The following is a 13680-nucleotide window of genomic DNA, read 5'->3' as shown; positions in this document are numbered from 1 at the left end:
CCCATTTGATCCTCCCCACTTTTTCTCCTTACTTATCCAACAACAGAGGGTGACAAGATTCTAGAAGATCAGGGTTCCATTAGATTGTAATGTCTAGGGCTTAGATTGATTAGGGAGGACAAATCAATCCTTTCAACCATCATTGGACTATGATGTAAGCCAGGAAGATATTGTCTGGTCACTAAGGTCACTAAGATTTTGAGTTGCTACAGCAGTTAGCTGACTCTGACAGGTGTACTTGTTTTTCTTATTTCATAGAAGAGGAAACAGACCTCTAGAGAAGTTCTCAGGTCTGAGTAAATGCAGAACTAAATCTGTGGATTGAGATCTGTGGGACACTAGGATTAAGCATGAAATCCCCTCAACCAGTTTCATATTTTAAGTCTGTCAATTATGATGTGTTTTCAAGTTTCAGGTGTCATTTCACACTGAGCCTTCAGAGGTATTCTTGAGGCTATTTCAAAGAAATTGGTTCCATGTGGAAAAGAAGACTGTTCTGAAAATGGAGAACTTTGTGCTCCTGTTCTGATAGATAAGCTTTTACTTGGAAGGCTCACTGTATCGCAATGGAGTCACTTCATTTGAGGTAATGAGGCCCCTTGGGGTTAGAAAATTGAACTCAGAGGAATCAGATTCTTTTTTAATTTTTTTCACTCCATTCCTCTTCCTAACTCCCATTTGTTTCAGTCACTAACTTCATCATGAAGTGCCAACAGCTTTGCCTATCTAAATCTCTAGAGCTAAGGGCCAAGTGCATTGTAGCTGCTAAGGAAATGCTAGTTATTAAATGAATAAATAAATCACTGGGTTTGTTTGTATTGGGGTGAACCCAGAGCTTCTACAGCAGGGCAAACTCTCTATCATTGGAGCCATGTTCCCAGTCCTTTCATTTAATACTTTGTTTTTGAGATAGAGTCTTTCTAACTTTGCCCTTGAACCCTCCATCCTCTTTCCTTTGCCTACTGAGTAGCTGAGATTATTTGCATGCACCACTGCATCTGGATGACCCTCTTCTTACTAGCCCCAAATCAAGACTTGACTTACTTCATACTTTCTCTAAAAACTATTACAATAGAAACAAATGGTGAACATTTGGTCAAGTCAAGGGAAATTTCCTGTTGCGTTTACTTATTTTTTTTTCAGTCAATGGAAATAAAAGTAACTAGTCTCAGAAGTAATAATATTAACTCCCCCCCAAAGTGTTCCAAATCAGTCTCAAAGGTAGCAGTTGGTATTGCCTAAACCCTGTTGAGGAGCATTTTCCCATAGACCCCTTCTCCCTCCAGGTTCTGTGAGGCAGCAGCATTGTAGATTCTGGTGATCATTTACCCAGCATGCTTCCAGTCTCGTAGGCAGTGTCTGCATTGAGTAATGAGAGAAATTACAGTTGAGCTTTGACACATGAAAAGGTGGGTGTTATGGCTTAGCCATTACGGTATGCACACAGCAACCAAGCAATAGATGCTCAAGAAATGTTTAATACAGGGAGTGAATCACAGGTTGTTGAAGATAATCCCCTGGACACAACAGGAGTATAAAATCTGTTAGCTGGGTGCTGATGGCTCGTACCTTTAATCATAACTACTCAGGAGGCTGAGATCTAAGGATCATGGTTTAAAGCCAGCCCTGAGAAGGAAAGTCCATGAGAATCTTATCTCCAATAAACCACACACAAAAAGCTGAAAGTGGACCTATGAGAAAAAGAGCTTAGAGACAGTACCCAGACCCTGAGTTCAAGCCTCAGGGTTAGCACGCACACACACACACACACACACACACACACTAGCCCCCTCCCCCCCAATCTGTTGACTATTGGACAGCTACCTGGATCCAAATATGGAGAGCTTTCTTACCAGTGACTCCCTGTATTCTCACTGAGGACTCGGTTGGGCCTGGGGGGTATCTAGTGGTTGGAAACCCAGGAATTCCCTGAATAGATATCATGACAAATGCACAGATGGTCTTAGTGACAGTACGGTGCCATTCTTTTAAGAAAAAAAAAACAGCTCCAAGAACATTGGTTCCAAGAGTAAGGAGTAACTTACATTTAATTAGTAAAATAAACTTTCCAGAATATTTTGGAGGAAAATGCCAAGTTTTAGTTGGTTGATGTCATATGGTGGGCACATAGTAAAGCTGCTTTGGAACAGTGCTCTGGTGCAGATGAATGATTCTGTGCTCTGAGCCTGTGTACTGCAATTCTAGTTGTACGTACAGGTTCTAGGCTTCTCAGAACTCCACAGCCCATCCATAACAAAACAAAATAAAATTGTAGTTTCTGTGTTTTCTGAACTAGAAATCTGACTTAGTGTTTGGCAGGTTTCGTGTTTCAGAACAGCTCTGGGCGACAGAGAGGCACAGAGAGGAATGCTGATGTGGCTGGATGGGTGCTTGATGCACAGATTTTCTTGAAGCTCCAGGGACAGAATTCTAGCAGGTGCCTGAAAGATCAGCAAAACAGCTCTGCAAGCCAGGCCTGGTAGAGCATGCCTTAACAATAATTGAGTCTTTGTTTTGGAGTTTTCACATGTAGATCAGTAAAACATTTATTAATAGCAAAAGACTTTAATTAAAGACCAAAATAGATTTTAGGACACTAGGATGTCTACTAATAAAGCTGTGCTCCAGAATTCTCATTTCTACCTATTGTGATTACAAATAATAATTGCCTTCCTGAGACATGGTGCTCCTTCACATTTTCTTTTCTTTTTTTTTAGATGCTGGGGTTCAAACCCAGGGCCTTGTACAGTTGACAAATGCTGGGCCATGTAGCTACATCAAGCTATTCATTCAAATTTATTGAATGAATAAAATAACTATTTTTCTATCCCAAATGAATCACCTGGAGAAGGTATTCAATTATTCTACTCATTGCTTAAATTGTTTCTGGAATGGTTTTTTGTTTGTTTTTTTTAAGTCTTGTTAGAGAAAAGATTCTACTCATTGATAGAAATAAGGATTGAGTGAGCTTCAATTAAAGAAACATACTACATCTTTATTTTCACTAAATTCTAATTGAGATTGAGCATCTTCTCAATTACAAGTATAGTTAACAACCCACACGAGTGTTAACAGTATCTGTAACTTGCCTCCTGTGTAAGTTACAGATATTTTTCTATCCCAGTGATCATTGTGGATACCTCAACACATTACTTACAAAAATCACTTACCCAAGTCATAGGAGTTTTTGGCACCAGTATCAAATTTTAATGTATTAATAAAAAGTTTGTATGTTATTATTAAACTTTTGTTCTTTAAAATATTGTAATAGCTATAGTTTTGGATTATTTTTATTACCATCTATTCTTTGTACAAAGGGGTCTCGTGATAGTTCCATATGTGCATGTATTGTACTTTGGTCAAATTCATCCCCTCTGTTAACCTCCCTTATTCTTCCTCTCACCTCTCTTATTCTTAGAGTTCTTATTATAGAGTAACTATTAGAGTAATTCTTATTATTAGGATAATGATATCAGTTTCTATATATAGGATTTCAATCATGTTAGGGGTACAACGATAAAGAGACTAGGTCTGCCTCTAGAAACGTATGGAGTTAGGTGGATGGGGGAGAGAGTGGTGACTCCACTCCATTTTTCAAAAGGGGCCAGTTTTAGTGGCTCACTGAAACAACTTTGCTTTATTATTTTACCTTTTGCTCATTATAAAGCAAAATGACTTCTAGAGCCAGGGACAGTTTCCTTGGAAGTGCCCAACATCTGGTGATGTTTGTGTCTTAGGAATGTGGTTAAGTAGATTTGATGTAAAGAATCTTGTCCAAAACTTCACATCTGGTTTTGCAATTTCAATTTATTTTCTCAGAGTGCCATTAAAACTAAAGTTGGATTGTCTGACTGCTCATAAAAATCAACTACCATAAGAATGTGCATAGGAACAACAATATATCCTAAATACCACGTGTATTAGCAATCCCTGAGTAAGTGCACTCGAAGCTCTAACCTGGAGGCCAGCAGCTCATAAGCCCTCTTCATGGCCACTTTCTTGTTAAAGCAAAAATGAGAGCAGCAGAAGTTAGATTCCAGATGTTTAGTTCCTTGCTAACTCCCTGTGGAAAGAGATGACTTTCTTTCCTTTGGCAAGAATTTCTCTAAGGTCCTGATTCTTTTAATATATATATATATATATATATATATATATATATATATACATATTATAGTATTTATTTAATATATATTTATTGTAAAGATACTGTACAGAGGGGTTACAGCTGCATGAGTAAGGTAATGAGTACATTTCCTATTGAGCATTGTTACCTCCTCCTTTGTTTTTCCCCTACCAACCCTTCCCTCACCACCTCTCCAACTCCTCCCTACCTCCATCCCAAAGTTGTAAAGTTTGTTTTCAACAGTGTTTTGTACAACTCATTGTTACAATGAGTCAACCTGTATCCTTGTTTCAGCATTCTGTTATTTCCCTTCCCCTCTCCGAATTAGAAAAAATGTATATACAAGATGCAGGACACAGGAATCAAATACAGTGAAAACAGGGATTATACCATGGGGGAAGAACATGCAAAAGAAACAAAAAAATCACACAACACATTATAAGTACATTAAAAACAACAGCAACAAAAATAAAACCTCTTGTGTCCATATCTTGGAGTTCATTTCACTTGGCATCATCTTATATGGTCATATGTGCATAGATTTTGTAAGGTCCTGATTTTTGAAGAATAAAAATGCAGAGGACATCTGCCCCACCTCACTTTCCCATAGCTTTAAACTCTGCTGAGTGGATGGCCTCTGTAGGGATGTGCAGAATAAAGCAGTGTGGTTAATGAGCAGGAAAATAAATAGATCATTGGAACTGGACAAAAGATTCACAAATGAAAGCACAACTAAAAAAAATCTTATAACAAACTAAGTTTAGCACCCTATGTATAAGTCCTTGAGGGCAGAGAAGACGATCTTTTAAAAAAAGACACCAAAAGGGCACTGGTGGCTCATACTTGTAATCCGAGCTACTTGGAGGCTGAGATCTGAGGATCATGGTTCAAACCCAGCCCAGGTAGGAAAGGCTGTGAGACTCTTATCTCCAATAAACCACCAGAAAACTGAAAGTAACATTATAGCTCAAGTGATAGAGTGCTTGCCTTGAGCTGAAGAGCTGAGAGATAGTTGCTAGGCCTAGAGTTCAAGTCCCACAACCAACAAAAATAAATAAATAAATTAAATAAATAAATAAAATTTAAATTAAAAAAAGACACCAAAAGCAAAAGTAGTAACAAAAAAGGATGACCACTTTGGTTAAGTCATATTTAAATATTTCTGTATAAGAAAAAAAACTATATGAACAGGTCTAAAATAAGTAAAAGACTGTAAAAAAAAAGATTTAAAACTCAACAGCAGATAATGGATTAATGTTCAGAATACAAAATAAACTCCCATGAAGCAATAAGAAGCTAGCAAGTAACCCATAGATCAATGGCAAAGGATATAAATAGATAAGGTACAAAAAAGACAAAAATACCATGGCACTGGTGCAGTGATATACAACCTCATGCCTGGAGAATGCACATGAGAAAATCCAGCAAGAACAGGAAAGAGTATTGTTAGACTTCTAAGAGTATAAATTGGGGAGCTGTAAATGGACATTTTAGGGAACAGCTAGGCAGCGTGTATTAAAATTAAAACACACACTCTCTATTATCTAGTTATTCTTTTAGATGTGTTGACTCAAGGTGTGCACTCAAGGTGGCTTGTACAAAAGTACTCTACAGATCATTGTCACCTACATTTTTGGCTAAGATCATATTTAGGGATGAAAATTTAGACACTTTCTGAATATCCATCCATGACTAAAGGAATGGATGTGTCTTCATAGTATGGAATACTATGGGGTAACTAAAAGGAATTAGCTATATCTGCATCTATCAACATGGATATAGTGGTATGATTTTGTTTTTTGGTGATACTGTACTGAGTTTGAACTCAAGGCCTCATACTTGCATGATAGGCACTCTACCACTTGAGGCACATCTCTAGCACATGTGTAGCTCTTTTTGTACAGGTTACTTTTTAGATAAGGGTCTCACTTTCTCCTTTCCCCCTCCCTCCCTCCCTCCCTCCCTCTCTCCCTCCCCTTTCACTTCTCCTTCCCCTTCCCTTCCTTCCCCTTCCCTTCCCTTCCCTTCCCTTCCCTTCCCTTCCCTTCCCTAGGCCAGCCTGAGCTCTGATTCTCCTGTTTACACTTCCTTCTGTATCTAGGATGATAGGAGTATACCACTATGCCAAGCTTTTTCTGTTGATATTGAGCATCACAACCTTTTTGCCTTAGCTGGACTGACTGGTGGTCCTCCCAATCTTTGCCTCTTGAGTAGTTATGGTTGCATTGGTGCCTAGCACCATACTTTTCCCCCCCCTTTTTTTACTGTCAAAGTGATGTATAGAGGGGTTACAGTTACATATGTAAGGTAAAAAGTGCATTTCTTGTTAACCTTGTTATTCCTTCCCTCATTTTTCTCCTATTTTCCCTCCCCCAACCCTCCCAAGTTGTACAGATCATTTCCAACATATTGTCACTTTTGTAATGTCACTTTTGCATTGGTTCCCCCTTTGTCCTTTGTCTCATCATTCTGTTGTTCGCCTTTTCTTCCCTAATTCAATAATGTATATACAATACCAGGGTAACAAAATCAAATACAGTCACAACTGAGGATATACCATAGGGAGAAGAACATACAAAAGAAACAAAAAATCATTAGTACATTAAAAACAAAAACAACAAAGTAAGATCTCTTGTGTCCATGTCTTGGAGTTCATTTTGCTTAGCATCATCTTACGTGGTCATATGTACATAGCTATTGAGCTATTCTGCTCATCTGATAAGATTATCCTAGATGTATAATAATTATTGCAAATAAGGGAAACCACGGTAATTATGTTTCTTTGGGTCTGGCTTACTTCACTTAATATGATTTTTTTCCAAGTCTTTCCATTTCCTAACAAATGGGAGGGGGGTCATTCTTTCCGATGGAAGCATAGAATTTACACACACACACACACACACACACACACACACACACACATGCACACGCGCGCGCGCACACACACACGCATACACATACATGTATATCACATTTTCTTGATCCATTCATTTACTGAGGGGCATCTGGGTTGGTTCCATGTCTTAGCTATGTGAATAATGTTGCAATAAACATAGTTATGCCTAGCACTGTATCCTTGAGTTAAAAAAATAATCTATCATGTATGCCTACTTTCATTGTTTCTACTATTCAGAGACCTTTCAGGTTGGGGAAAAATTGGGTGTATGACTTTATTGGGAAGACATTAGTTCAACTGAGAGGCAGCTAGAGTTACAGAGATGTAGGTAGAATATTTAGTGTTAGGGTGTGAATGACAGAATTACCCACTTCCTAAATGAAACCTACTTGAGGGGAAGATGGTAAAGGCAAGGGTTAGAGATGGAGGAAGTAGCTGCTCACTTACTTAAGTGCTAGAGTTCCCAGTGTACTGACATACATTTCCACAACTCAAGCTCCCTGCTTTCATACAAGGGAAGAATGAGCAGGGTGCCAATCTCAACCCTGGTTCTCACTTTTAAAGACATTAACACAGTAGATTCCTTTGTCCTCTCAGGTTTGGCTTGAAATAACCACAGATTTGGGCAGTTTGTACTCGCAGCTTCAGACTTGGGCTACAAGCGGGCCTTTTTGGTGTGGTCCTAATGCAGATCAAGAGCAGCCCTTGAGCCCAAAGGCTCAGGAAAAATGGGAGGGGGCTGGCTCAGATGGAAGCTATCAGAGGAGTGGCTTGTGTCCAGCCAGAGTCCTTGAAATAGTGTGGTACCTTGTGTGTATGCATTTTTAGTGTTATTAAACTTTTCTCAATTGTATTGGTTCTTAGTGAAGTTCAGCCAAACCAAGCATATATTTATAAAGAAATTTTATTAAAAAACCAGGTAGTTAAATTGGTTTTAAGAGACTTGTTAAAGAAACCAGCTGGCTAATGAAAATTAATCCTGCTTTTAAAAACAGTCACAGAGAAGCGAGATCCTAAACTACTCCAGGACAGATCTGTAGTGTCTGGCCTATTCTCATTGAAGAACTTTGAGCAATAATCCCAGCTCTTTGAGATGAGGAGGACCAACCACAGTTTGAGGCCAGCATGGATCAAATGTTAGCAAGATCTTCTCAAAGTACAAGCCCAGCAGTTATAGTTCATAACTGTAATCTCAGCTATGCAGGAGACAAGGATAGGAAGATCACAGACTCAGGTAAGCAAGAAACAGAAGGCTCTATGTGAAAACTAATGAAAGCAAAGGCACTGGGAGTATAGCTCAAATGGCAGTGTTATAAAGAACCCAGAAGAATCAAAACAGAAGCCTTGCACAATTGCCTTTGTCACATGAAGGAGCACCCACTGTGATTATTGGGAATAATACTGTGGCCTCTAGATCAGGAAGCCTGGAAAGATTCTTTCTGCCTTCTTAGCTCAGAGAGAACACATCCAGAGCCATCACTTTCCATCTAAGTTTCAGGGGCTCAGGAAGACAAGAGAAAGCAGTATTTATTTCTCAGTGCCCAGTGAGAAGTTACAAAATTACAGTCATATGATTAATGCGTATTTAATGCAATAAAGCCCTTTCCTGTTAGAAGCTACCCACACCCAACGCAGGATGCATTTCTGCCTATGGATTACTAATGGAGACACGGGTTTCCTTTCTAGGGTCACGGCCCCAAAATGTGCTCCTTTTTCTTCTTGAGGAGGAAGCAGAGGGGTACAGAAACGCCCCCACTTCCACCCTCACCAGCAGGCCCGACTCACCTCACTGTCCTGGTGATTGACCTCGGTGAGGTTTGACTGCTGCAGTAGGACGGTGAGGAGCCTGCGAAGAAGAACAGAGCAGCTCAAAAGAGAAAATGGGCACCAGGAAAACCACATTAGAAACACTGCCAGTTGAAGGCCTTTGAATGAAGAGGAAAGCCCTTCCCATTTAGCTGAGAGAAAGATCTGCAGAGAAGAAGCCAAGGTGCTAAGTGTGAAGATGTCAGTGGGAACACAGTGACCTTGAAGCTTATCCATGCCACCTGGTGTGCACTTCAAAAACAAAATCATCTCATTTTACTCATTAAACCTATGTCGCTTCACTCCTAGTTCCCATGCCAAGGCCTTTACATGTATCGGGAGATGGTCAATGTTTACTTACATCAGGAGATAGTCGGCATTTCTAACTCTGCTCAACCTCTGTAAAATATATGACTATCTGAGCATGAGATGACAGTAGTCAGAGTGAAACCGTGATCAATGATTCTCAAGTTCACCCCAAGGGGCCCCTCACTGGGGTGACTGAGGTTAACACTTCCTCTGATAGCAGGAGAGAGTTGGTACAGTGTTAGGGCAGACCCTGGGGCCATAGTGCCTGGGTTTGCTTTCCAGACTTTCCACTGACAAGTTACTTACTCACCTGGGGCCTAAGTTTCCTCATCTGTGATGGGAACACTATAAGCAATCATCTTGAGGGTCTTTTGTTATTGTGGTTGTTGTTTGTCCATTGTTTTGGTTTGGGTGGTGCTGGGATTTGAACTCAGAAACTTGTTCCTCCTTCTTTTGTGATTCTGGAGACTGAACCTAGGGCCTTGCACTTGCTAGGTACATACTGTCCCTTTGAGTTATGTCTCCAGTCTCATTGCTAGGACTCTTAATCCCAGAAGTTTGTGAGCTCTGGCCTCACTTGCGGTGGGGGACATTTTTTTAAGCTGCAAATACGTGGATTCTATTTAGGGTTTCTAACTCTGCAGGTTTGGAAAAAGCCCATCTCCTATGGTTTTATAAAGTTGTCAAGAGATTCTGGTGCACTTGGGGTTAGAAAGCATGGAGAAAGGCACTGAAGGAGGTAATGTGCTCACACACATCAAGAGATGATGAATAGTGTATGGACAGAAAGAGGAAAGAAGTTCAGATTTACATTTGCAAGTTTTTCTTTGAAATTAGATTGGGGAATTGCTTTGTCTCTTCATTTGTTTTTAGGTTTAAAACTTAAAGTTTGCTAGGAGTTTTGTAGGATGTTTTCTTTTTTTTTAGGATTAGTATTAAATTGCTACTAATCATAGAAGAAAAGAAGGATGGACTAATCATACTGCCTTAGTATTATGTGATACCAGAGAGCTTGAATAAGAATGGAATTCCAGTTATTTGCTGTGAGTATGAAATAGCCAGGAAGCCTGGTTTATGTTGCTGGTGTGTGTGTGTGTGTGTGTGTGTGTGTGTGTGTGTGTGTGTTGCTGCTGGGGCTTGAACTCAGGGCTTTGAACTCTCTCTCATCTCTTTGGTTCAAGGCTGATGCTCACCACTTGAGTGCTTTCCTCTGTCTTTTGGGGAGCCAGCCTGCCACTGAAGTTTAATCCTGGTCTCCTGCTGTGTGACCTCAGAGCTGCATTGTCTCTTGTGTATAAGGGAGATGACAGCAGCCCTGTGTAAGGTGTTGGGGCTGAGTTTCTGGTATTCAGACGTTCAAGGAACAGGGTTATGACTAAGAGCAGTATGCAGTACTCAATCTCCCCCTCCCTCTTCCTCTCCCTCTCTCTCACCTTGTATATCTCTTACCCTCTCTGTCCCTATCCTCCCCATTTTGTGAGAACTGAGAATGTGAGGCCCATACAGCTTGCTCTCACAATCAGTATCTGGGTGATCCAGCCTGAATATACCAGGTGTCTGGTTGAACTGTGCTTTCTTGCTATTGGGCAGAATGGAGGTGATCTGCAACAGACTTGTCCGCATCTGTCTCAATTCCAGACAACTCCCAGACCTCTTTGTCTTGTTCTCCCAGAACTCCAGTGTGTGCTATGGTAGCCAGGAGCATATCTTTTTTAACCCACAGTAAAATCAGTTCAAACTCCTTCCTGCCCTCACATCCCCGAGACAGCAACAAATGCCACCGGCAGCAGGACATCAGTCCTGGATCCTCAGGAAGATTCATTGTGGGGTGGGGGTGGTAAGAACCCAGACACTCCCAGAAGAACCCAGAATCTCCACTTCCCAGCTAGCTCGGAGATAGTGAGCCTCAGTGCCCATTTAGCATGTACCAGGCTCAAGGTTCAATCCCCAACCCCACCAGAAAGAAACAATTAAAACCCAAAACAGAATCTCGACTCCCAATCAATCAGCCAGAGACCTTGGGCACGTTCTGACTTCTCAAGGCCTCCCTTTTCTTATCTGCAAAGTGGAGAGAATAATAATGCCTAATTCCTAAAGATATGCTGTGATTTTAAAGTAAATCATTGAGCATAAGCACTTAGAACAACTCTATGTGCACTCTTCCTCAAGTCATCAGTTTCTTAAAGGCTCCTACTTTCTGTTTTCTGGGTCTTCCTCCTTGGTCACAATTAGGACGTTTGGGAGAGAGAGAGAGAGAAAGAGAGAGAGAGAGACAGACAGAGACAGAGACACAGAGACACACAGAGACAGAGAGACAGAGGGAGACAGAGACAGAGAAACAGAGACAGAGAGACAGAGACAGGGACAGGGACCAAGACAGAGACAGAGACAGAGACAGAGACAGACAGGAAGAACTCATTACCTGCTAAAACCTTCCTGAGAGTCACTTGCATCTCTAAGCTTTTCTACTTTACTAGTACCTCAGGCTCCTAGCCTGTGAACCCAGTGACTTGTGGGAAAAGGAGTACCCCTCAAGCCACCATCTCACCATTCTGTCCGCGAACTGTGTAAACTGAGAGTATGCTGTAATGAAATATTGGCCTTAGGGGAGAGCATTTTACCTGGTAACTGGAGAATAACACCCCAAGGAAATGAGCCAGGAAACCCTCCCACCGTAGCTCAGAGAGATGAAAAGAAGGAGAGCCTCTGGTGCTGTGGTAGGGGGAAAAAGTGTTGGTAACCATGGAGTCCATGAGAAAGGCCTTTGGAGAGTCCTGTGGTTGCTTTCAGAGGAAATTGCTGCTTGCCTTCCAACACTCGCATGCACAACGTTATAGAAACACAACTCTGTTCTCATTGGAGCTCTGTCTTAATGATTTGCCCCCCTCTTTCACATGGAGACCCTCTGAATGTCCCAGCTATGGAAACAAATAAAAAATACTGGGGTACTGAAAGGTAGAAAGCTTGGACCTGATGAGAAGCTGAGGGCTCAGAGCAGGAAATGGACTTGAAATGTCAACCCAGCATGCCTTCATGTTTATATTCATAAGACCCATGCCTGCATCTGCCTCCGTCTCTATTACACTAGGCTGTAGTAGACAATGTACATTGGAAGTGACAGGTTTGCTAGAGAGTTGTTTCTTTCCATCAAAAAGCCAAAATCCCTCCATAGGTAAAGCACAGCAGAGCTATTCCCTTGGCTTGTTTATAAGCAGCTTCAGTTTGAGGCTTCTCTCTGAATAACCTCTAATGAATACCAAGTAGAAGGAGCTTACTGTTTAGAAACCTGAAGGTCAGCAGATATTAAAACCAGTATAAACATCTTTGCACAAGGCCACCATCTGGCCTGTGCCTTCTGCTTATTAGTAGGAGAAAAATACAGATGTATATGCACTAAGGAAGGTAGCAAAAGCTGTTTGGGTGGGGCTGAATGGTAGAATCTAATGTTCAGTGGGTTTTGAAGTTTGCAAACAGTTCATGTTTCTTAGCCAATGCAAGCAGGAGTGCTGTTCATAATTGCAGTAAATGTCCATGTACGCTGTTGGGCTTGCACTGCATGTGCATAGACCTGCAGATGTATATAGATGTTTGTGGACCTGTGTGTGTCAAGGTGAAGACAGGGTGGAAGCTAGGGGATGTCATCAACAGGGTGGCATCTTATAATCCTAATCCAGTATTCATTTCTATCTATCATTCAGAATCATCATCATCATCATCATCATCATCATCATCATCATCATCATCATCATCCTCATCATCATCATCATCAGTGTCAGCATCATCAGTGTCATCATCACTAACATTCGCTGATAATGGACAAAGTACTAACTACATTTTTTCATATCTACATTTCCTCATTTACTTGTGTCTACTTTCCTGTAAAGTGAGTAACTGCCTTCTTATTATTATCTAAAAATGAAAACTAGCCAAATTTTTGCATATTAACTTGCCCCAGATACAACAGTTGATAAGAAACAGAGACTCAGATTCAGTGTGGCTCCTAGCCACCCTTGACCTCAACTCAACAAACATTTTCGATGATTCAGTTACACAGGGTAAAACAGGATAACTGAAGAAACTCGACAAAGAGAAAACAAGAGCAGAATAAAGAAGATGTGATCTATAGTCCCACATGTGTGCCAGAGGTGAGACACACACTGTTCCAAACAAATACCTGCTAAGCAAATAAAAGGATGAACATGATCATCAAAGTCAAGGTGTTCATATAATAATATCAAACGATATCTCAAGAAAAGGACAACAATCCTTTCTTTGGTAGAAATTTTCCTGTGGTTTCTTAGCTAGGAATTTTGAGATGTTGTAATGACTAGCACACATTGTGATAATGAGATAATAAGCTTTGGAAAGCTGTTTCTTACAAAACCTCTCTATGTAGGTCAAGGGCTTATTGACAAAATATAACTATTAAAATAAAGACCCTAAAGTCCACAACAGCAAATCTTAGGTGCCCAGCAGAACCTTCTGGGCTGGTTGTCCTCAGATAGGCAGAAGACAACTGATTAGTTTCCTTGTGCCTAAGTTTTCT

General features: G+C 40.6%; 1 protein-coding gene across 1 annotated transcript in view; it reads right to left on the bottom strand.

The window, feature by feature from the left end:
- The window catches only part of Ankrd55 (ankyrin repeat domain 55), an 82374-nt gene that overhangs the window by 32360 nt on the left and 36334 nt on the right, over positions 1-13680 (bottom strand). The window contains exon 6 of the mRNA XM_042691122.1: positions 8805-8865. Coding sequence (XP_042547056.1) covers positions 8805-8865 — 61 coding nt within the window. The remainder of the gene's footprint in view (positions 1-8804; positions 8866-13680) is intronic.

Source organism: Dipodomys spectabilis, unplaced genomic scaffold (genome assembly GCF_019054845.1).
Source record: "Dipodomys spectabilis isolate Male_0828 unplaced genomic scaffold, ASM1905484v1 ptg000140l, whole genome shotgun sequence".
Classification (NCBI taxonomy): Eukaryota; Metazoa; Chordata; class Mammalia; order Rodentia; family Heteromyidae; genus Dipodomys; species Dipodomys spectabilis.
Note: the sequence above shows the minus strand (reverse complement) of the source record. Positions and strands in the feature narration are given on the sequence as shown.